Below are 24,521 nucleotides of genomic sequence, written 5' to 3'. Positions count from 1 at the left end.
TTTAGATATGCAATTACAAAATCTGGGCCAGCAACCCGGCCACCCGCCCCCAGCCTATCGGGAGGAGTGTGCCCGTTTGCAACTAGAGGGTGGAAGTCCAGAGACGCCGGGTTCGAAGAGGCGCACCACGCGGACACAGCGGGGCGCTGACCCGGGAAAGGTGCAGGACGCGGCGCCTCGGGCGGGGCGGGGCGGGTTACGGTCACCCCGCGGCGCCGGCCCCGCCCTCGTGCGCAGGCGCGGAACCGTTGCCCGCCAAGCGGTTGCGGGCCGAGCGGTTTGCAGAGCCGGCCTGGGAGGGCTGCGATCGGCGGCTCCACCTGCGTGACACCCCCGCGCCCGCCTCCCGCGGCGCCCTCGGTAAGTCAGTCCGCCGCCCTGCGGGAGCAGCAGCCCAAGGTGCAGGGCTGGTGGGCGACGTGGACAGAAATGACCTTTCCTGAAGGTGGGAAGCTCTCTGCTTCGGTGCTGCGGGTCCGAGGCTTGGACGCCGAGGAGGTTCGGTGCTCAGACGGCCCCGACCCCTCGGTGGGAATAGGAAGGGGCCACTCGCCCCCGGGGAAACCGAGGCCCGACGAGGTCACTGAGCGCTCTTCCCGGAGGGCGACCAGACTTGAGACCGGGACTGGGGTTGTTCGGGGAAAATGGGGTCCACTGCAGCTGGTGTGGCTGGGGCGCAGGCTTGGGTCCCGAACCCTCGACATGGGGCGCTCAGGTACCCCAGGCCCGGGCCAGCGGGGAATTCTGAAGGTCAGGGGTCGCCTTGGGCTTTAGGTACCAAGGTCAGACCGAGTCCCCCTCGGCGCCACCGTCTCAGGAAGTTGCCTCCCGAAGTGAAAACTTGGACTTGGCCTCTCCGCGGTCTCCAGCGGAGATCTTGCCCTGCAGTTTCAGAACTTGGACCTGTCGGAGTGACGCTTGCCTCTTCCTGACGCCTAGGCTCGGTCAAGATGAATCCCGTGGTCTTGGTCCACGGTGGCGGAGCCAGCAGCATCTCCCAGGACCGGAAAGAGCGAGTGCGCCAGGGCATCTCGAAAGCAGCGACTGGGGGCTACAACGTCCTCAAGGAGGGAGGGAGCGCAGTCGATGCTGTGGAAGAAGCAGTGACCATCCTGGAGAACGATCCCGAGTTCAACGCAGGTAAATTGCGCCTCAGCTAGTGAACAATACGCCAATCAGATCAAGCTCCTACCCCAAAACATACTTGAAGAGTCTAAGATGTTGTCTTTGGGGGTTTTGTTTGGTATGGCAGGTTGAACCCAGGGGCGCTTTACCACTGAGCTACATCCCCAGCCCCTTTTAATTTTGAGACATGGTCTGACAAAGTTGCTGAGACTCAGGCTGTCCTTGAACTTGGGCTTCCACCGCCTCAACCTCCCCATTCACAGGGATTACAGGCAGGCTCAGCGGTGTCCAGTGAAATAATATGGTAAGGGGAAAAGCAGTATTTTTCTTTTTACCTGTTGATCAACTTGTTTTGGGAGGAGTCAGAAATTTTAAATCCACTAATTCACCCTTTATTTAACCAGTTTCTGAGAATTCATATACCAAAAGGCCTTTTTTTATGTTGGGGGGGGGGCCTTGAGGGAAGAAACTTTACATATCATAAACTGTACCCTTTTCAAGTTTTGAAAAAAGGTGTACACCTGTATGACCACCGCCACACCCAAGATTTAAAACATTTCTATCCCCTCTGTGATATTATGACAGAATAAGAAATGTGTATTTGGTCTCTCTCCACCCTTTCAGGAACACAGCACCTGAAACCCTTGTAATTCCAGAGGACCATGAGAGTGCTGGGAGATTTGTACAGGGGAGTGAATCAGGGGCACTCCACTGAGCCATATCCCCAGCCCTATTTTGTATTTTATTTAAAGACAGGGTCTCCCTGAGTTGCTTAGTGCCTCTCCCATTGCTGAGGCTGGCTTTGAACTCTCAATATTCCTGCCTGAGCCTATCAAGCCACTGGGATTACAGGTGTGCGTGACCATGTACCAAAGATTGAACCCAGGGGCACTTAACCATTGAGCCACATCCCCAGCCCATTTATTTATATGTGTGTGTGTGTGTGTGTGTGTGTGTATTTATATTTTAGATAGGGTCTCACTAAGTTGTTTAGGGCCTCACTATGTTCCTAATTGCTAAGGCTGGCTTTGAACTTGAAGTCCTCCTGTCTCAGCCTCCCAAGCCACTGAGATTACAGGCATGTGCCGCCATGCCCTGAGCTAGGAGAATCTTTTATTCTAATATTTGATCTTTGACCCCAGCTACTAACACAAAGTACCCATCTCTTGTAATTTCCTGGGTGATAAGAACAGCTTTTGTCCTAATGAGGTGACTTTGGGGGGGTTCTGAATAGAGGCTGGTCAGTATACAATCCAAGCCATAATTAGGTTGAATTTTGCAGCCCTTCACCCCCATCCCCTTGGAAAGGGAGAGGAGCCAGAGACAGTTTATAATCCATCATGACTACATGATGAAGCCTTCCATAAAAATCCCAGAACCCCAGGTTTGGGGAAACTTTCTAGTTAGTGAACAAACCCATGTACCAGGAGGGTAGTAAACACCAACTCCACAGGGTCAGAAGCCCCTGTGCCCAGGAGCCTTTCCAGACTTGACCCTGTGTATTTTTGTTACTGGGGTTTTACAACAAAGGCCCTGCTCCAGGGGTCCCTGTAGGTTCTGCCACTCATCAAGATGCCAGTATAAGAGATGATCAGGGGCAAAGGAAGGAAAGAAGTTTTATCAGTGTAGATAGATATACTAGGAAGACAAGGGACTAAATAAGAAGAAAATGTCTTCAACCTGTTAGGGGGGGTGCGGTACTGACATGAATTTAGGTTTAAATGGAGAAAGATGTGGAGGGGGCAAGAGGTGTGCATAATTAAGCATCTTGGTCAAACTGCTCTCTGGTTGATAGTTATCTCAGTTGTGGTTCTTCTGGGTGGTTCCATAGAAGTTATCCTATGAAGGGACAATCCCATTCCCACCATAGGGTAATATATCTGTGAGGCTCCCCTGATCCTGGAATCCAAGGTAACTGAAGATTTAGAGCAATGACTGGAGACTTATAGGCACTGCTGCAACTGGTCTGGGATAGGATATTGTAAAAAGCTGTTATTTGAATCTTGAAAATATTTTAGTTACTCTCCTCTTGATGCCTCCTACCTTGAAGGGGGATAAAGAGGCTAGGTAAATTCAAGGCTAATCAACTTTTTATTACCAGTTTTCAGACATATACTCCTTAAATGCCTACGTGCAGAGTTGAGCAGGAATTTTATACAAAGTTTAAGGTGATAAAGGAGACAGATACAGAATGAAGGAGAGATGCCAAGCTTTATTTGCTTTAGTTATTCAGTGGGCATCTACAGGCTGAAGAGAAGAGTCAGAAGAGTCAGTGCTTTTAGCAAAAGTAACCACTAAATCCTTGTTACATTTTTCATCTGGCTGTTCATCTGTGTCCCTTATCCTATCCTTTACTCAGGTTCTAAACCAGTAAAATTAGTATTACCCTGAGTCTAATGAGTGTCCTAGGGAATTAATGAAACTGAAGAAAGAGGTTGCTGGGCATGGTGGCACACGCCTGTAATCCCAGCAACTCAGGAAGCTGAGACAAGAGGATCACAAGTTCAAAGCCGCCTCAGCAAAAGCAAGGCCCTAAGCAACTTGGTGAGACCTGTCTCTAAATAAAATACAAAATAACGCTAGGGATGTGGCTCAGTGGTGCCCCTGAGTTCAATCCCCGGAACCCCCCCCTCAAAAAATGGGGCGAGTTGCAGAAACCCATCAAAACCTTCCATTTATAGCCAAGTGAGGCAGAAGTTTTGGGTAATCTACCTGTAATTGGCTTCTGAAGTAGGAGGCAGTCTAACCTGTGGGATCTGACTCTAGCTCGTGTAGATGGTGTCAGAAGTAAATTGAATTATAGGACATCAACTGCAGATGAATTGATGTGCCAGGGGAAAAAAACCCACACATCTGATGTCAGAAGTGAGGTATTGAGAGCTAAGGAACCCTAAAATTCCTTCACACCACTTTGCAGTTATTCCCTTCTTCATCCCTAGCAGCAGTCCAGATGCGCTTCTGTCACCATAGATTAGCTTACATTTCCTAAAATTGCATAAAAATGGAATCATACAGAGTATGATGCTTTTGTGTTTGGCTTCTTTGACTCAAATCTGCTCATTTTTTAGACTAATAATCATCATAGCTGATATATGATGTACTATATACCATAGTCTAAGAAATTTGCACAATTAGCTCATTAAATGTGGACTGTAGTCTGGTGAACAAGGTATAATTATTATGCCCATTTCTCAGTTGAGAACACTAAGGCCCAAAAAAATTGACTAACTTGCTGCAAGACATTTGCTTCCTCTTTATTCTAAAAGAGAAACCTAAGATCTCATGATTAAAATACTTCTTGGAATTACACCACCCACCCAACATCGTTCAGCGAATATTGACTGAGTATTTGTGCTATCTCCTTGACTCTGCTGATCACTCACCAACTCTTAAAAACCTTTCGCAGGGGCTGGGGTTGTGGCTCAGTGGCAGAGCACTTGCCTCACCCATGTGAGGCACTGGGTTCGATCCTCAGCACCACATAAAAATGAATAAACAAAATAAAGATATTGCATCCGTCTATAACCAAAAAATATTTTTTTAAAAAAAGCAAACCTTTCGCAAGTCTGCCTGACCACAGAATGAGACGTGACAGTGCACTTTTATGGCTGTTTGTAGAACCAGAGTTTACCAGCTGGGGACCAAGCAGCCAGCATGGGAAGCAGCCAGGTTTGTCAGTGGGAGACCTGTAAACCAAATGCCTCTTAGCAGTCAGGACCCGCTGGCTGACAAACCCCCACTTGTTTGCAGAGGACCTTGATTTGAAGCAGATTCTGGTCCCCCGCCATCTATTAGCTAACAGGATCCCTCGTTTGTGGGGAAGTCCGGATTAGGAAACCCAGCACCCAGCAGCCAGCTCTCCTTTCTTGGCTACCTTCTGGGTACCTTCCTCTAATGTCCAGATGTTGCTGTTCAGCTCTTTGAGGGAGATGAGTAGAGCTTTAAAAAAGGAAATGAAAGATTTGGGGGAATAGATGGGCTCTAACAGTATGCTGTCTGTCTTGGCTGTTTTTCCATTTGCTTTTACAGACAGATTCAAGCAGCCTCTACCATCATCCCCTGGAATATCTATTTGGGAACTTCATACAAAAAGCTGATTCCCAGCAGTTATTGGGTTCTGTGATGATAACTAGCACTCACAACAACTTATCTGAGTGTCAGTGAAAATGCTGTGTTTCCATTCCTGTTTTAATATGGATGTTACTTTCTGTTTACTGCTTGTTCCAGTATTTGAAGTCGTTTATTTGATACTAATGGAATAAAAATTGAACTTTGAGATTTGACTGCCAGAATTTCTTTTTTTCCTTTTTCCTTTTTCCAAGCTGGGGTATCACTATGTTGCCCAGATTGGCCTCAAAAACCTGAGCTCAAGTGATCTTCCCACCTCAGTCTCCTGAGTCGCTGGGACTAAAGGCACCACCACACCCATCTTACAAATCTTGTTTAAAGTCTTACTTAGATTTTCAGCCTTTACATTTCCTGGAATAGAGCAACGTTCACACAGCACTTTAGATTGTCATTTATTCTCTCTATTATTAAGGGTTTTTTTAATTTCCTTTAGTGGTAGATGGACACAGTGACTATTTTTAAAAATTTTTTTTTTAGTTGTACACAGACACAATATCTTTATTTATTTTTATATGGTGCTGAGGATTGAACGCAGAGCCCTGCATGTGCTAGGCGAGGGCTCTACCACTGAGCCACAACCCCAGCCCATGACTTTATTTTTATGTATTTATTTTTATGTGGTGCTGAGGAGCAAACCCAGTGCCTCACACCTACTAGGCAAGTGCTTTACCACTGAGCCACAGCCCCAGCCCCTCTGTAAATTCAGTTTTACAAGTTGTCAAAGAGTCTTTGAGGTAACAGGATTGTTTTTATAATTCTAAATTCCTCATAGCTGTCTATAATTCTTTATAGCATTTTTAACTCCTTTACATCTAAATGGCAAAAGTCTATTGTGGGGTCTAGGAATTGTCTGTGGTTTTTCTGTTGTTTGTTGTTTGTTTGTTTCTTTGTTTTGAAGTCTCTCGTGTGGTTCTAAGATGCAACCAGGTTTAGGATCCACTAGCCTAGTACTGTACAATTTTAATGATTGGGTTTTTTTATATAATTTACATTACAATAAAATTCCCTTTTTAGCGTGTAGGTCGATGACTGTGATAAATACATATGGAGGTGTAGCCCCTACTACGATCAAAAAATAAAATGGTTCTCTCCCTCTCCACATCCTTTGGGTCCACACCTCCATCCACTTCTGGCCCTTGGCAACAACTAATCTGTTTTCTATCCCTAGAGTTTTGTCTTTTCCAGAATGTCATATATGGATTCATGCAGTCTGTAGCCTTTGGAGTCTGAATTGTCACCCAACAGTGCATGAGAATGTCCACATAGATCTGGATATCCTCCCAAGTGTGTCTTTGAGGTGGAGAAGCGTTCTGTTGTATAGGTACCCCACTCATTTAGCCGTTCACCAGCTGGGGGACTTGTTCCACTTGGGATGGTTATAAATAAAACCACCATGAACATTTGTACACAGGTTTTTGGGTAAACACAAAACCTAGGTATTTTGTGTGAATACCCAGGAGTATATGGCAAGTATGTTTTCAACTTTATTAGGAACTGCCAGACTTTTCCAGTGGGACTGCCATTTTCCATTCCCACCAGCAATAGATGAAAGTTCCAGTTGCTCAGAATCTTCACCAGCTCTGGGTTTCATCAGTATTTTTTAAAGTTGAGCCATCTTAATAGGGGCATGGAGGAATCTCATTGTGGTGGTAATTAGCATTCCCCAAAATAGCAGATGATATTGAACATCTTTTCATGTGTTTTTTTTTTCCCCCAACCACATTTCTTCTTTCATGAAGTCTCTATTCAAATCCTTTGTCAATTTTATTGGTTTTTTTCCCCTTATTATTGAGTTTTAAATGTTCTTTATATAATTTGGTGTAAACCTTAGACATGTGATCTCTAGATATTTTCACCTTGTCTGTGGCTTATCATTTCTGTCTGTTAACAGTGTTTTTGAAAAAGCAGAAGTTCTCAATTTCATAGTAGTCCAATTTATTCATTTTTATTGTTAATAGATCATGCTCTTCATGTCGTAGCATAAATATTTACCTAATCCAGGGTTACAAACATTTTCTCTAAGTAGTCTTCTAGAAATTTTAAGTCTCTGATCTGTTTGGGATACATTTTTGTTTATGGTACAAGGTATATATCAATGTTCTTTTTTTGCATAATTATTCAAGCATCAATTGTTGAAAAGGCCTATAGGAAGAATAAATTGGTTTTCTTCTCTTCACTCACAAAATACTCCTGGTAGCCTAAGAGATGGAAGTTTTTTTTGTTTTTATTTTTGTTTTTGTTTTTTTCATACCAACTAATTCTCTAATAATTCTCTGGACATCAACTGGGTATCCTTCAGTTCAATTATGACTCTAAGTAGACCCCACAGATTAAGGACAATTAGTGGGTCCCAGGTTGCTCACTTCTGTCTAACATATCAGGGGCTCCCTGTTCCCCTCCTCAGGCTCCGTATATTTCTAGAAGGCTTACAAAATCCAGGGAAACACTTGTACTTGCTTATTTATTATAAGGAAGATGATAAAGGATACAAATCATAAGCCAGATGACATGGCAATGTCTAATCCTTTCTAACATTATCTACCAGGAGTAGAGTCAGATCACTCGGGTTAAGGGCTTAGTTCCACAAGGTGTCCCCCATTTACCTTCCAGGACAGGTCACAAAACTCACCCATTTACTGGCTTATTCTATTAATATAATAAAGGATGCACATGAAGAAAGGTACAGGTCAAGGTTATAGGATGGGTGCAGAGTTTTCATGCCCTCTTTAAGCTTGCTGCCCTCCTGGCACCTCCATGAGTTCAGTAACCCCAGACCTCTCCACACCCATCCTGAGGAGTTTTTATGGAGGCTTCATTTTGTAGGTGTGATTGATTGTTTAAACCACAGCCATTGGTTATCAACTCAACTTTTAGTCTGTTCCTCCCCCAGTGGTTAGGGCAGTGGTTGACCCTTTAACCACATGGTTAGTTCCTCTGGCAGCCAGCCCCCTATCCTGACACTATCTGGGAGCCCCTAGCCACCAGCCATCTCCTGAGCACACAAAAGACAATTCCTACTCTCTGTCTTCCAAGAATGTTAGCAGCTGTGTGCCAGGAAACTGGGATGGTTAACTAAATGCTTATCACTATCTCCATCCTCCCTAACCTCTGTAAGTCGCTCATCTGTTTCCCGTCTTTATAATTTTATTACTTTCAGAATGCACAGTAAAGGGAATCATGTGACTTTTTGGAAATTTCCCCCCCACTCAACATAAGCCCTGGATCCATCTAACATGTTACCCATGTCAAGTTTATTCCTTTATAGTGCTAAGTAGCATTGTCTGGTACAGATGTACTGCAGTTTATTTAAACATTCACCTGGTAAAGGATATTTTAGTTGTCTCCAGTTTGGGGGAGGGGACTATGCCAGTAAAGCTGCTGAGAAGGTGTGTGAACAGACTTTAGTGTGAAAATGAGTTTCTGTACCTCCAGGATAAATGCCCAGGAACAGGGTTGCCAGGACATAGAGTTGGGTAAAGTTTTTATCCACTCTGCCTATGTCTGTCTTTTAATTAATCCATCTAGAATATTTGCATTTTATATAATTATATGTGACGACTTGAATCTCCTATCACATTTTAGTGTTGTTTGCCCTGTTTTTCAGTTTTCTCTTCTGGCCTGCCTTTGAGTTACTTGAATGTTTTTTTAGAATCCCATTTTGTTTTACGTGTCGTGTTTTTGAGTATCTGTCTTTGATTTCTTAGGTATTTGCTCTGGATATTTGTTCACCCTCATGAAGTAATTACCTTTCAAGGACCACCTTCTAATACAATCACCGTAGGGATAAAGGTTTCAACATTTGAATATAGGGCCACATAATAGCAACTTTGAATTCTGTGACCTTGGTAAATTTATTGATACTAGTAGCATTGGGAGATTCTGTTAATTGCTCACACAGTTATGTCATCTACAGTTAGAGACAGTTTTGTATCTTCCTTTCCAATCTTTATGCCTTTTATTTCTTTTTTTGGGGGGGAGGATCTTATTCCATTAGTAAACCCATTCAATATTATGTTCAATAGAGCTAATAAAGGCAGTGGGGGGAAAGCACCCAGTCTCTGACCATTAAGTGTGTGTGGTTACAGGATTTTATAGATATCCAGGTTGAAGCAGTTCCCTTACTAGTTTGCTAAGATTTTTTTTCATCATATATGCATGTCACATTTTGTCATATGAGTTTTCTTTATCTATTGAGATATGTTTTTGCTTTTGTCTTATATGGTGACTACGGATTGATTGATTTTTTTTAAATGTTAAACCAGGCTTGCATACACCTGAGATTAACACCACTTTGTCAGGATGTAGAATCTTTTTCTTTATATTGCTGCATTTGATTTTTAAAATATTTTTAGTTGTCAATAGGACTTCATTTTATTGATTTATATGCAGTGCTGAGAATTGAACCCAGTGCCTCACACATGCTAGGTAAGCGCTCTACACTGACCACAATCCCAGCCCCACTGCATTTGATTTTTTAGCATTTTTCTTTTCTTTTTTTTAGCTTGTGTCTTATAATATTGGGTAAAATATTCTTCAGATTTCCATGTTTTTAATCTACTTGTGTCTCTATATTTAAAGTATATTTCTACAGATAGTATATCTTTTTATACAATTTGATAATAGGCATATTATAAATAGCAGGGCATGTCATTCTATGCCCAAAGGACAACTTGTGCTGCTTTGGTAATTACTGTAACTAATTTTAAGATATTAATCTTGCTTATATTATCAGTCTTGCAAAATTTTCTAGTGTAATACTCTCCTGTAACCTTAAAATAATTGCTTCTGTAAAGGTGGGTTTCATGTCACAACCCGTGAAGGCTCTAGGAGTGGTGGAAAGATGGGAGCTGCCTTGGCAGAAGGATACAGACCTGGATCTAATGGACATTCAACATGGGGAAAGTTGCTTTGCCGGTTTCCTGGCCTGTTCAGTTTGCACACAATCGAAGCAGCCAGTGTTCCTGCCTTCCCACAAGGCCAAGCCAGGGGCTATTCTGACTGAGTGCTTAAGGTGCCTTTCTGCCTCACTGAAGCCTGCAAGGATGGCCCGGGTGGGTGTTCTTCCCTCATCTTACAAATGAGAAGATGGAGGAACAACAGGGTTAAGAGATTTGCGGGCGCCCCGCAGGCAGCGGGAGTTGGAGAAAGGGAGATTGTGATGAGGGCTGAGGTGTGTGCATGGAAGCCCCCAACTTGAGTGAAGTGGATCCGGAGAGGAGCTGGAGTGGACCAGGAGGTCAGAGGCCAGACCAGGAAGGGCTTCCCACTCTGTTTTGTAGGTTGTAGGATGCTGTCCTAGTCCATTTCTTATGGCTATAACAGAAGATCCGAGGTAGAGCTGGGGGTGTAGCTCGGTGGAGAGCAGGGCACTGGCCTGGTGTGCACAGGGCTCTGGGTTTGAATCCAGATACCACAAAGGAAAGGGAGGGAGGAAGGGGAGGGGAGGGAAAGTGGGGTAGTTAGCTCACAGTTCTGGGACTCAGGAGCTTGGTAGCCACCATCTGCCCAGGGCTAGTGGGGGCCTCATGGCAGATGGCATCACATATCTGGAGAGCAAGTAAGGAACCTGGGAGGGGACAGGAATACTGTTTTATTTAAAAAAAAAAAAAAAAAAAGACAAAAACACTGTGTCCTAGCATGATGGCACACTCCAGTAATTCCAGTCACTCAGGGCCAGGAGGATTGCAAGTTCAATGCCAGACTGGATCACTTAGTGAGTTCCTATCTGAAAATCAAATAAAAAGTAAAAAGGGCTCAGGATAGATTTCAGGGTTCAATCCCCAATACCAAAAAAAAAAAAAAAAATCCCCTTCCTCTGGCAGTGGAATAGAGATGGATTGAAGTGGATCAGTTACAGGAAAACCTGGATTCTTCTCTAAATTCTTAATTTTTGCTTTTCAACTTGGTTGTAGGTTGTGGGTCTGTCTTGAACACAGAAGGTGACGTTGAAATGGATGCCAGTATCATGGACGGCAAAGACCTGTCCACAGGAGCAGTGTCTGCAGTGCGCAATATAGCGAATCCCGTCAGACTTGCACGGCTTGTTATGGAAAAGGTACATGTGCATGGAGCGCCGTGTTCCCGCGGAGTGTCCACCCCAGGGCCTCAGTGACAAACAGAGGCCTGACTGAGGGGAAGTACTTGAGATCACTGTTCTAAAAATATGTACAGAAACAGAAATAGCAGCATCTGAGTTCTCAAATCGGCCACAATTCCACCAAGCCACCATCTCCAGCCCTTTGGGGTTTTTACCTGGAGACAGGGTCTTCCTCTGTTGCCTAGGGCCTCACTAAGTTGCTGAGGCTGGCTTGAACTTACGATCCTCCTACCTCAGCCTCCAAGCCACTGAGATTACAGGCGTGCACCCCTGTGACTGGCTTTTCCTGTATTTTCTTCAGGCCTCTTTCAACACCTATAACTCAGCACACACAAATTGAGCAGACCAGCTATTTAGGAGCATGTGATAAATACAAACATGTTAAGTTTTCTAAATTTAAGATCATATGTAAGTCACATCCCTTTTTCTGCATTCAGAAAAGCCAGTCAATGAAATTTACATTTTGATCCTTTGTACCCAAAGAGAAACAATTATTTCCACACAGTTGGTACAGGTAAGAAGATTAGAGATTTTCCAGAAATTAACCATTTCTCCTTTTCTGGCTGGCTCAGACACCTCATTGCTTTCTGACGGGTGAAGGTGCGGGCAGGTTTGCAGCAGAGATGGGGGTTCCAGAGGTTGCCATGGAAGAACTGATAACGGAGAGAAGCAAGAAGCAGCTGGAAAAAGAGAAGCATGGGAACGGCGCCCAGAGATCAGACTATCCAAAGTGAGTCTCACCTGCCGCCCATCCTTCCGGGAGTTATTAAATATCTACATTTCTTAAATGATCCGAACCAAATACCAGAAAAGCTACTCTTGTTATTCTCAAATGTAACTTTGCTTATTACTCCTATGAGCCAGGCGAGCAGAGTTCCTTTCCTGGCATGATTTAAGGAGAGAATGATTTGCATTAGGGTGTCATTTACCCAGATGCTTCTCCCTTCCCTGACTGGGTACCAGGGATTGAACCTAGGAGCACTTACTCTCTGAGCCACATCCCCGGCCCTATTTTGTATTTTATTTTGAGACAGGGTCTCACTGAGCTGCTTAGCTCCTCACCTTTCCTGAGGCTGGCTTTGAACTCGGGATCCTCCTCTCTCAGCCTCCTGAGCTGCTGAGATTACAGGCATGCGCCACCGTGCCCTGCAAAAATCCTCTTATTTAAAGCAATTTTGAAAATAAAACGTGAAGATGGCATGGGAAGTCATAATGGACTCACTTTAGAGACGCTGCCTAGTTCTTACTTGGAACCACCTAGGGAACTTTTTCAGAATATTCATGCTTAAGCCCCTCCCTAAAGAATCATACTTACCAGATCTGCAGTGCTGAGGCCAGGCAGGTGCCACCAGATGGAAAAGTGTCCCAGAGAATTCTGGTTAAGAATCCGATTTACCTGGGAGGGGCTGGGGTTGTGGCTCAGCGGTAGGGCGCTCGCCTAGCATGCACAAGGTCCTGGGTTCAATCCTCAGCACCACGTAAAAATAAAAATAAATAAAATAAACGTTAAAAAAAAAAGAATCCGATTTACCAGGCTGGCCATGTGCTGGGAACTGGTGGCAACCTCAGGAGCATGCTAGTGTGTCAGTGGGCTAGTGGAGGAAGAGGGTGGCTTGATAAATGGTTCATGTTTATATCCAAAGATGTTGCCACGTTGCATCCCAAGACTCTGGAACTCTGCATCTCCACCAGCCAGCGCTGCTCTTAGATGTAAGCAAGCAGGGCTCCTGCCTGGAGCCCGGCACTTTAGAAGGGTTTCACGCCATGAATACACCTTTGTCGCTCAGTATTGGCACCACACAACCCATAACCCTCCGCCTCCCTCCTCATCTGCTCCTGTGACTGACTCCATTCAGCTACCAGGGGAAGGCCGCGCCACCTCCCTTGCCCTGCGTCTCGGAAGCAGAGGCCACCTGAGTCCAAATCTGTGGGTTGTACCACTGCCAACAGCAGAGATGGGTACTGCTCTGGAATGTGGGAAGACTGGAACAGCAGGACTCAGGTAAGAGAAAACGCAAATTAATGAAAAGTTAACTTGTCACAAAGTATTGATTCCCTCTAATGCCAGGCATCCAGAATCTCGGCTCTGCTGTTTCAGCTTGAAGTTCTGAAGGTACTGAATTAGTAGCATGTGCACAGAGTTAAATTTGTGTGCATGTCTGACTAGAAGAGCAGTAGAAACATAATGAGAGCCACTTACATCACTTTTAAAAATAAAAGGAAACAGATGAAATTAATGATATATTTTATTTAACACAGTATATTATATTACCATCCAAAATATTTCCATTTCACCTGGTAATCACTATAAAAATTATGAGCTATCTTACACTCTTTTTTTCATACTAAATCTTTAAAATCTTACATGTGTTTTGTGCCTGTGGTGCACCTCAATGCAGCCTAGCTACATGTGGCTAGCAGTCACCAGCGGCCACCTGTAGCTGGCGGTGACCACAGTGAACAGCACAGCTCCAGAGTCAGCTGCCCAAGGGGCTAACTAAATGGACCTTGAATACAGAATTTTGAGTGTTTCTGTTTTATTTAATAAGAGATCATTAAAACATTTAGTTAATTTCAAAAATGTAACATTAAAATTCTCAGCTCTTAAGTGATTTTGACGTAAGACATATTCATTATTTATAACCCACGTTTTGATTGTAGTATTAATAGACAATTTTTTTTATATTTTACAAAAAACTGACTTGAAAATTAAGTCTTTAAATTACTTTTTATATTTTTTCAACTTCTTTAGATTCCCGCTTCATTTTTTTATGAAAATATATTCTGATTTTTTGTATACTTTGGATATAACTTTATTTTACTTTTTAATCCCTAGGTTATTGAAATTGAGTATAAGTCAAGATTTTGATAGAAAAAGACTGAATACTAAAATGAATCTCACAACAGGAAAAAAAGTGAAAGAAAAAAAGAAGTAAAAAAAATCTTCAAAGAAGAGTCTGCTTCCACTTTAAAAACTGGAATCTATAAAGCCAGCCATCTCCTTCCAGGATGAGTCACGTGACGTTCACAACAGGACATGGCCAATTCTTTGTTAAATCTTCATTTTCTTATCCAAATAGTGGAAATCAGTAAGAAGTTAATTCTCATGGAATCCACAACTTGAACAGATCAAGTGAAATCCCTGAAGCTCGATATTCTTCATTGAAGAATTGAATTTCTGGCCACAAAGAATCACACACAAAAAAAGCACAGGGATTGGGAGGAAGAGGCTGACCACACAGTGGACAGTTGGTGACACCAGGAAAATATAGCGCTGGAAACGTGACCTGCTGTCCTGGAGAGGACAACACGTGTGTCCAGGATTTAGTCAAGCCTCATGGTTCAAGACACCACCAGGGTTTACAGCACAACAGAAATGTCCTTGGTTTAGTAAAAATGATTTCGAAATTCGGCAAAATGCCAAACATGATTTGAAGACAGAAAATAGTGAAACCGTGCTCAGTGTGTAGAATGGGGAATTCAAACACTTAATTTAATGGGCAATAAAGACATTAAATCTTTTTTTTTTTTTTTTTTTTTTTTGAGATAGAGTTTCACTGTCCCAGGCTGGCCTCAAACTCCTGATCCTCCTGCCTCAGCCTCCCAAGTAGCTGGGATTATAGGCAGGCGAACTGGGGAGTGGTTTGTTGGTTGGCTGGTTTAGTGGTAGTTTTTTCGTTTTGTCTTTGGAGGTGTTTTGTTTTTGCAGTGCTAAGGTTGGAACCCAGGACCTTACACATACTAGACAAACACTCTTCCACTGAACCCAGCTAAAATGTGTTTATTAACACGTTTAGAACGTACCGTGGTCAGAAGACGTGCTGGACAACTGAGGTCTGCCGGAGGCTCATCGCGGTACTTGAGGACGGGAAACAAGTCTAAAGCAACCTGTGTTTCACTGGCTTTACGTCAGCTTCTTAAAATATGGTTTTAAATTCAATGAAGAAGTGGGTGGGGAAACTTTGCTGTAGGCGTTAAGTTAAAAGACTGTTGGAGGCGGCCAGCCTGTGATAATAGTGACGACCGATCTGACCGGGTTGGTAATGGAAGCATACAAGCAGGAAGCTTGGCCGGGAGTCCACTAGGTTCTGTGTCTGTGCGCAGCTGTGTTGGATATGTGACCTCTGGGATATGTGCCAAGGGCAGGGTGCTGTGGAACACAGAGGGATCCTCCAGATATGCCCAAAGGGAGAGCATCTTGACTGGATTCGTGTCTGACCCTATAACAAAGACACGTGGTGGGGACACCTGCTGAATGCTGCCGTCGGAACTCAACCAAATTTAGATGGGAAGAGCTAAGCAGAACCACAGAAGGTGTCCAAAGAGTCAGGCATGGGCCTCCGCAGAAGGTGAAGGGGATTTTTAATGTGTGCTATCTGTAAGTGCTTGAATACACTATGGGCTGTTTTTGTTGTTTGTTTGTTTAATTCATACCGGAGAGTGAACCTCAGATGCTTTACCACTGAGTTACATCCTCAGCCCTTTTTCGTTTTTTATTTTGAGAGGAGTCTCACTAAGTTGCTGAGGCTGGCTTTGAGCTGGTGATCCTCTTGCGTCAGCCTCCTGAGTCACTGGGATCACAGGCATGTAACACCACGCTGGGCTTACACTATTGTCTTCTAATAATAAGCTTTAAAAAAAAGATCTGAGTTGGCCTATTTCTCCTTTAAAAGAATTACAGATATTCTTTGCCTAATTCAAGGAAGAACTTATGTACGAAAAGTCCCCAAACCAATTTCTGCAGACACTATTTTTAATCGGTATGGTCTCATTTGAAGAGAGAGATATGAACAAAATTGAAGAAAATGCTTCTATCTCTGGTTTTCTTTATAATATACCAGCATTGAAATTTAAAAGAAGAATTTATTTACATGGAAATAGATATCACTTAAGAGATGATGAAATGACAATAATAAATGGTTGTGATTTATACGACCAAATTAAAGTATTAATATCTTCTGTGATAATAATTTATCATGTATATAGATCCATGCGGTGTTTTTGCATAATGATGTAAAAATCAGGATTCATTTCCAAATCTAAGTATGCTTTAAGAACTACATTGGGCAATTCCATATTTATCCGAAGTAAGGCATCTCCAGATTAAAATTGCTTAAAAATGTACTAAGAACACATTGACTCCAAAAAGGTTGTCCTATTTTTCATTTTTTGTCAGTAGAATTCAATAATGTGTGAAAATGTTGAGTGTGAGAACATGACAAGTGACCCCTGAAACAAAGACAAGAAAAATGGATTGTTTGGAGGAAGTGCATGACCATTGTGAATCCTGCTGCCATCCCCAGCTAATCCAATGGTGCAAGTGTGCACAATATTAATTATAATGATAATTAAATTACATCATCGTTAGTAGTATGTGAACTTTCAGTTAAATGAAAATGTAGCTTTACGATACTTTTCAAGACCAGACAGCATGGAGATTCCTAAAGAAATCTAAAATAGAACCAGCATGTGACCCCACAGCCCGTCTGTGTGGTACACCCCAGGGAGATGAAATCAGCGTGGCCTAAGACTTCTGCACTCCCCGCTTCGTTGCAGCATCATTCTCAATAGTCAAGATGTGCACGTGTCCGTAACGGACGCATGGATCAAGAAATTGTGGGGTAGGGGGTGTGTGTGTAAGTAATGGAATATTAAAAAGAATTGGGCTGGGTTGTAGCTCAGTGGCAAAGCGTCTGCCTTGCATTTGCAAAGCCCTGGGTTTGACCACCCCCCCACCCGGCCCCAGTTCCAAAAAAGACAAAAAAAGAGAACCCCACCAACAAGGGGATTCTGCCGTTTGCAACCACATGGATGGGCCTTCAGGACATCAGGCTAAATGAAATCAGACAAAGAAAGAAAAACACAGCATGATCTCAGCTGCGTGCGGCATCTGAAATAAATAAATAATCAAATACATAGAAAAGAATAATAATTCCTAGGGACTGGGAGAGGGTGGGATGAGGGAAGTGGGTCCAAGGGTACAAAGTAACAGTTAGTTACGTAGCATGGATAAATCTAGAGACCCGACACACAATGTGCAGATGGTCATTAATGATATTATCTACTGGAAATTCGCCAAGAGTGGATCTTAGGTACTTTTACCACACACAAAAAAAGGTATCTTGATATATAATTTTGATTGACTATAATAATAATTTCATTATATCAAAATATACAGTATACCTTTATTTTATGCGTATATATTATTTTCATATATATATATATATGTGTGTGTGTATGTGTGTGTGTGTGTGTGTGTGTGTGTGTGTGTGTATGAAAATATTTTCAAGATAGTTTACCATGGTAAGAAGGTAGAGAATATTCCTAAATTCTGAGTACTGACCATATATGCTGTGTGGGCCTCTGACTCCATATGTGCTCCTGCCCTGTCCCTTGCAAATGTTGGGAGCCAGCCTGACACTGGCAATGCCTGAGGGTACCTCTTTACTTATCTACTTTTCTTTATGGCATTTTTTACCATATAAAAGATTTTTTTTTGTAATATGTCTACCTTTTTTTATAGTTTACAAAACTAAAACACAGAAAGTATTTCCCACTTGAGACACACAGCCCCCTAGATTGACGTCTTTGGCCACCCACAAGTAGTCTTTGAGGTAACGGAACCGGGGGCTCCTCCTGAGAAGATGCCCTGAAGGCAGGCAGTGTGGGGCTGTGGTCCAGCCTCTCCAGGTGACCACTTAACCCCCCAGCCTGGGTCCAAGCCCAACCACGCTCCTCCATACACACACCAACAGCAAAACAAAAAACCCTACTCCTAATGATCTCCTACACTGCAATACATGCCTTTTCACTTGTGAGGCCAAAGGCCTTCAGAGTCCTTCAAGATTTCTCTTCCTCACATCCTGTCCACCTGCAAACTCAGGGCTGCCTTCAAAATGTCCAGCCTCTCATCACCCCTTCCACCAAAACTGCCCTAACAAACCAGCACCTCCTCACACCTCCTCCCGGTCTGTTGCTAGTCTCGACTCTCAGTCAACTGCACACCACCGCCAGAGTGATTCTTTTAAGATAAACTTTGCAGAGGAGCACGTACACAAGCACACCAGTCATGCGTCTGCACCTTGATGGATTTTCACAGAATACACACACCCACATAATCAGCTGCCAGATCAGAAAACAGGATGTTGCCAGAAGCCCCACCTCCTGCCCCTTCCTGCCTTCCCCTCCCCCAGGTAGCGGCTGGCTGACTTCTAGCACTGTGGATGGTGTGTTGCCTGTCGTTAGCTTGGATTGAGTGGAACCACACAGTGTGTACTTGGGGGTCTGCCTTCCTCCCCACTGGGGTGTGGTATTCCATGAGTATCCCATGGTTATCTACTCATCCTGAGGTGGGGAGGGGGATTTGTGTCTTCTGTTTGGGGTCATTACAAACAGTGCTGCTGGGAACATCTATGTGCTCTTTCTGGTGATCATGTGTCCATGTTTCTGCTGGACAGATTGGCGGTGTGTGATTGTAGGGTTGTGGAGCGCCTTTATGTTCAGCCTTAGCAGATGTTGCAAAGTGAGATTTCAAAAGGGTCTGGCCAGTGTACACCTGCGGCCTTACTGAATGAATGATGATCGGGGTTCCTGCACATTCTTTGTTTGCGCTTTATATTGTGCTTTTGAATTTTAACGGTCCCGGTGGGTGGGTGCAGCGCTAAGAATGATTATTTTTAAAATTCATCTCAGATAGCGACACTTCTTGGCTTAAACTCCCCTATCTCCTATCTCACATTTGCTGCTGTGACTCAGCGCCTCGGACCTGACGGTATTCCAGGATGGTTTACTGTGGAATCTGGGTGGATGCACGGGTGTTAAAATACGTTTTCAACCATCTCATCGGAAAATTCATAATAGAATGTCAGGAGGGAAATCAACTTACTAGATCCTTGCAAAAACCCCATAAAATAGGTACCTGGCAGCTCCACCATACCTGGGCGGTGGCCACCCTGGAGCTACCAACTCACTTCTTCCGTTTCTTTCCGTTCTTGGTGGCCACTGGAGAATCTCTTGGGGGCAGGCAGGGATCCAAGGGAATCTCATGCACACCCAAGTTTGAGATGCAGTCATATTTATAAATCTGTTATATTTATCCCCATCTCGTTCATGGGGACAGTGAGACACAGGGAATAAAACTTAAGCCACACAGCGAGATAATGGTGGTGCCGGACTAGATGTCCTCCTAGAGGACAGAGCTAGAGAGCGTCTGGAAACCTGCCTGTGACTGACGTGGGGTAAGAAGCAAAGGAGAGTGTTGGCATGGAAGGTGTCCCCACACGCCAACACGTCATGTGGGAATTCAGTGGCTGTAAGCCACACTGGTGCTTGTGGGAGCGTTTCTCATCTTCAAACTGTCACTCTTTGTTTTTGGCAGAAACTCGGCGGGCACTGTGGGTGCCGTGGCCTTGGACTCCAAAGGAAACGTGGCTTATGCCACCTCGACAGGGGGTATCGTTAATAAGATGGTTGGCCGAGTTGGGGACTCACCATGTGTAGGTAGGTCTGGAGGACCGCTCCTGCCTCTGCCCCTTTCCCTCCCTGTCCCCAGGTCCCCTTTGTTCTCTCTTCTCCGCTGTTCTCTCCTTTTCATTTTTCATTTCCTCTTCTCAATGACAGCTTCCGAATTGGGGGCTGGAAGGGTTGTCTGGGGCACTGCTTTGAGAGGGTGTTTTCATCCAGTGGTCACTCTGCTCCCTGGATTACATTTTGGGGATGCCTTGGGGAAGGAAACAGAGATGGGCAAGGCGTTAAATGCTTAAAATGCCCCCGGGCTTTTAAGCCTGTAGGCTGCCTGTCTTCTCTTTAGCCCCGGTTCAGAATCTGCCGACTTGCCTGCAGAGGGTTAAGCACGCAAAACCTCTTCCCAGGCGTGGGCTCACATTAATGATATAAGAGAGCTGGGAACTTCAGTTTGCAGATATTAGAATTAAGTGGCACAAATTTGACACACTTCTACAGAAATATTACAGATTGGAGTGTTCTTGACATTAACACTGACGCACGCACGTCCTCTCTTTTCCAGGACGTGTGATTGGCAGGGTCGGGGGTTTGTCTATGTTTCATCCCGTGCAGACTTTTCAGAGTTTTCTTGTGAGAAATCTGATTGAAGTTTCAGGAACAGCTAAATTGTTTCAACAGCTTGTACTTTGGGTGGAAAAACTAACCCTGCCCTCCCTTTTTTAATGCGTTGCTTTAGTCTTTGGTAGTAATCTGTACTCTTGACAACTCTTGGCATCCTTTGTACTGTCATGAACTTGGAGGAGACCCTGGAAGCCTCTTTAAAGAGAAGATGTCTAATTACTTACCCCTGAGATATGAAATCATCTTTTCTCCTTAGCAAAAAAAAAAAAAAAAAAAAAAAAAAAAAACTATCCTCCCAAAATGTCTGCTTGGTTGTGCAGTTTGCCTGCAGCTGGGTTCAGCCCAGGCTCCAGAGGCATGGCAGATCAGGTCCCAGAAACCGAATTCAAATTCGTTACGTTGCGATGGTGATGTCTGGAGAGAGAGAGAAGGTGTCACCCAAAGTCCTTGTCTTGGTTCTAACCTGGCCTTTCTGATAGGCATTCCCTTGGGACACCCCAGCCGGCCCCAGAGGACTCTGGGTGGACACTGGGCACACTGCAGAGTTCCCCCAGGTGTTGTCATCTTGAGAAGCGAGGGTGTCTTTGCAGTCCTGCTGCCCACGCCAGGACCACTCTTGGCACCAGCCTGGCCTTTTGTGGTCTTAGGAGAAGTGAAAGTAAAGACTTGGCTGCCTCAGCCATCTGGACACCATGGGGTCTGTCCAGTTCCTCCCACAGCAAAAGCTTATAAGAAAAGCCACCTCCCTTCGCTAGAGCTTACAGTCCCTACCCTGTTCCAGCTCCCTCCAGAACCAGGGGTTACCTGCCTCTGAAAACCCTGGGGACCCATGACATTCCACACAGTGTCTCCATTCCAGAGCCCTTCCCCCCCCCATGCCCCATCAATAGCGAAGGCAAAAATCAATATAATGCTTCTGAGAGACCAGGGGAGAGTAAAGGCTAACTGTGCCAATACTGCAGGACTCTCAGGCCAGTGGCTGTGTGTGAACAGGTTCAGGAATGGAGAGGAGACCACAAAGTCACTTCCATGTGGGGTGTGGGAAGGAGACCGGGAGGGGCAGGTTCACCGAGCAGGACGGGATGGATATGCTTTGAGGCAAAGGCGACGCTGGCCTGGTGTAGCTGCTCTGTGAGGTCACCCCTGCCTCCCTCCCCAGGGCTCCATCCTCCTGGATTCCAGTGCATTGACACAGTGCATCCTGGTCCACCGTTGCTTCAGTGGCTCCTGGCTATGAACCTGGCCTTTGCCTAGTCTTCAGCACTCTGAGGTGATGTGTATTTGTGCTTCCTGACCATTGCTGCTCAGTTAGAACCAATCACTTTTTTGAGCAGGATCTGGAGGTTACGCTGACAATAACATCGGAGCCATTTCCACAACGGGGCACGGGGAGAGCATCCTGAAGGTGAATCTAGCCAGACTCACTCTCTTCCACCTGGAACAAGGTATGAGGAACAAGGACAAGCTCATAATCTGTGAAGACAAGTACAGGAGCTAGGTGATCAATCTCTTATTGGCTGCAGATGTTTCTTTCAGGTAGTTTCCACAATTTGACTCCTCCCCACCTTCTAGTCGGATCTGGACTAGGAGAGCACTTAGAATACTCTCTTCTCTGCATCTCAGGAGATGGGGGCTGCAGAGGCACCCAGCCTGGGTGGGATAGGGAGGGCAGCTCTGCTTAGCTGAGGCAGGAGCTCTGTCTCGGCCATAAGGTGAGGATCCTCATTTTAGGCATGCAGATGGAAATCATTAACTCACTTTGGCTTCTCATACTGCAAAGGATGATTCCTTTCAGTAACCTGTGTTGTTTCTCAACTTTCCTTTGTTCTCAGGAAAGACCGTGGAAGAGGCCGCGGACCTGTCGTTGGGATACATGAAGTCAAAGATCAAAGGTCTGGGTGGCCTCATCTTGATCAGCAAAACAGGAGACTGGGCGGCAAAGTGGACCTCTACCTCCATGCCCTGGGCAGCCGCCAAGGACAACAAGCTGCACGTTGGCCTTGACCTTGGTGACACCACAATCACAGACCTGCCCTAAACCCCTGACATTTGTATTCTAGGTGATAACTTGGAGGTAAAATTCATCTGCCTGCTGGGGAGATGCCACTTAATCAATTAGATTCAGAAATGGAAAAATTACGCCATCTGTCCCTCATTCTGTTGCCTTGATCAATAAGTATCTGAATGTTTGGTTGAGGGTGTGGTTCCAAAGCAATGAGAGAAATGCCCATATTAATATCCAAAAAAGGGGCCGGGGTTGTGGCTCAGTGGCAGAACACTTGCCTCGCACATGTGAGGCAGTGGGTTCGATTCTCAGGACCACATAAAAAAATAAACAAAGATATTGTGTCCATCTATTAAAAAAATGTGTCCAAATAAGACCAGTGAAGATGACAGTGTCTAGCAAGCAGTCTCCATTGTGTAAGGTTAAAAAGAAGGGAGGATACCTTGGCCCAGTGGAACTGCCTCAGAGCAGGGAGCCTTTTGGGATTGGGAGACCCAAAGCTTGCAGGTGAAGGACCACAAAGGGACCAGTCCAGTGAAGGTGCCTAAGTGAGGTGGGAGAAGCTGCAGGAACGTGACAAGGACACTTGGCAAAAGCATGAACATTCTCGAAGGGAGATGTTCTTCATCTGAGAGAGGGAAAACAGATTTTTCTAAGAAAGCTCAGTTCTCCAGCTTACCAACATAGACATGTTTCCCGATGCTTGCAAAGGACCCTCTGATCACCCGTAGCTCCCCCAGCTGGAGACAAGGGAAACTTGGGGTGGGGGGTGCTTTGAGTCTTAAGGGTTTTCTTGGTTCACCTAGTATTCTCCCACAAGCCATCCCCTACCTGCCACAGACCCCCGTCCCCACACAGGGAGTAACAGGGCTCCCAGCCTCTCCAACAGCAGGGAGTGGCCGATCAGTGGAGAAATGACACCATAATTCACTGAAGACACAGACTCTCTAGAGCTTTGGGACCCCCCGAATGTACTGAAAGGGCATTGTTCAGTGTGTTGAGCCTGATAAAGTCATTTCCTTGGTGAGGAATAACCCGTCCTCTCATTGCACTGGAAATGGTCTTTCTCCTGTGACATTTCTGCTCAGTTTTTTAGTCTGCCAGGGCTTACCTTCTCTCTGGAAACTCGTTGCTTAACTCTAAATTCCATGTGCCACTAATAAAATGTGTTTTGAAATAATAACAGTGTGGTTAGGAGTCACTGTTGACCAAGACCAGATGCATGCAAGCTCTCCCCGGGTCTCAGTGCAGGCAGCTGACCAGACAGCATACTTTTGAAGTGAGGATGGCTTGCAGGTGTGATAACACATCCTATCCTCAAAGAGCGTAATCAGGAGTTTTTTGGAAGAGTCAAACTTTTTCTGAATGAATTAAAGAGAAGAAATAAAAACTACCATTTGCAAATAGCAACAGGCCATCTTCCTACAGTTTGGCAGTAAAAGACTCAGAATTCTAGCTTCTGATCTAAGACCTTCTCTGGGCTCCCATCCGCTGCTCTGAACTAAAAACAAAGAGACCAACTGCATCTGGAGTCAGAAATGAGCTTGAAGCCTTTTCCACCCACTACCTGGGTGATCCTGGGCATGTCAACTTCCAGGAATTTTTCACCTATAAAATGTTACCATGAAGATCAAATTAAAGAAAAACTGCTTGGTGTTCTATCTTAAGGATCCTATGGGCAAATATGTAGAAACTACGCCCTGCCCAGGAAGAAGGTTGTATGTTCATAGACCTAAAAAACACCTTTAGAAGTATTGTGTTAGAAGGAGAATTCGTTTTCTAGGGCTGCCGCAAGAAATGTCCATCAACTGGCTTAACAGGAAAGAATTTTCTCAGTTCTAGGCGTTAGAAGTCCAAGATCAAGGTATCAGCAGATTTGGTTTCTCTCCTTGACTGGGAGATGCCTGTCTTCTTCCTGTGTCCTCACGTGGCCTTTTCTCTGGGCATGCACAGGCCTCTTCTTGCAAGGACACCAGTCAGATTAGGTACCATCCCATAAGTCTCATTGAAAGGCCCCATCTCCAAATACAGTCCTTTTCTGAGGCCATGGGGATTAGAGAGGCAACATGAGACTTGGGAAGA

The 24,521-nt window shown here is 44.6% G+C and overlaps 1 protein-coding gene across 2 annotated transcripts; it reads left to right on the top strand.

The window, feature by feature from the left end:
* The first annotated feature begins 246 nt into the window (after window positions 1–246).
* Asrgl1 (asparaginase and isoaspartyl peptidase 1) lies at window positions 247–23,590 on the top strand. Of its 2 annotated transcripts, none has more exons than XM_026407627.2 (7): window positions 247–360; window positions 940–1,140; window positions 11,166–11,308; window positions 11,923–12,080; window positions 19,728–19,849; window positions 21,769–21,879; window positions 22,267–23,590. In XM_026407627.2, exons 2-7 carry the CDS (start codon window positions 951–953, stop codon window positions 22,470–22,472), a joined length of 930 nt encoding a protein of 309 aa, XP_026263412.2. In that variant the 5' UTR covers window positions 247–360; window positions 940–950; the 3' UTR covers window positions 22,473–23,590. The 2 variants fall into 2 exon arrangements, with proteins under 2 accessions (XP_026263412.2, XP_026263411.2); XM_026407626.2 differs by having other exon boundaries at window positions 278–360; window positions 889–1,140.
* Window positions 23,591–24,521: the final 931 nt, after the last annotated feature.

This window comes from Urocitellus parryii, chromosome 4 (assembly GCF_045843805.1).
Source record: "Urocitellus parryii isolate mUroPar1 chromosome 4, mUroPar1.hap1, whole genome shotgun sequence".
NCBI lineage: Eukaryota > Metazoa > Chordata > Mammalia > Rodentia > Sciuridae > Urocitellus > Urocitellus parryii.
Note: the sequence above shows the minus strand (reverse complement) of the source record. Positions and strands in the feature narration are given on the sequence as shown.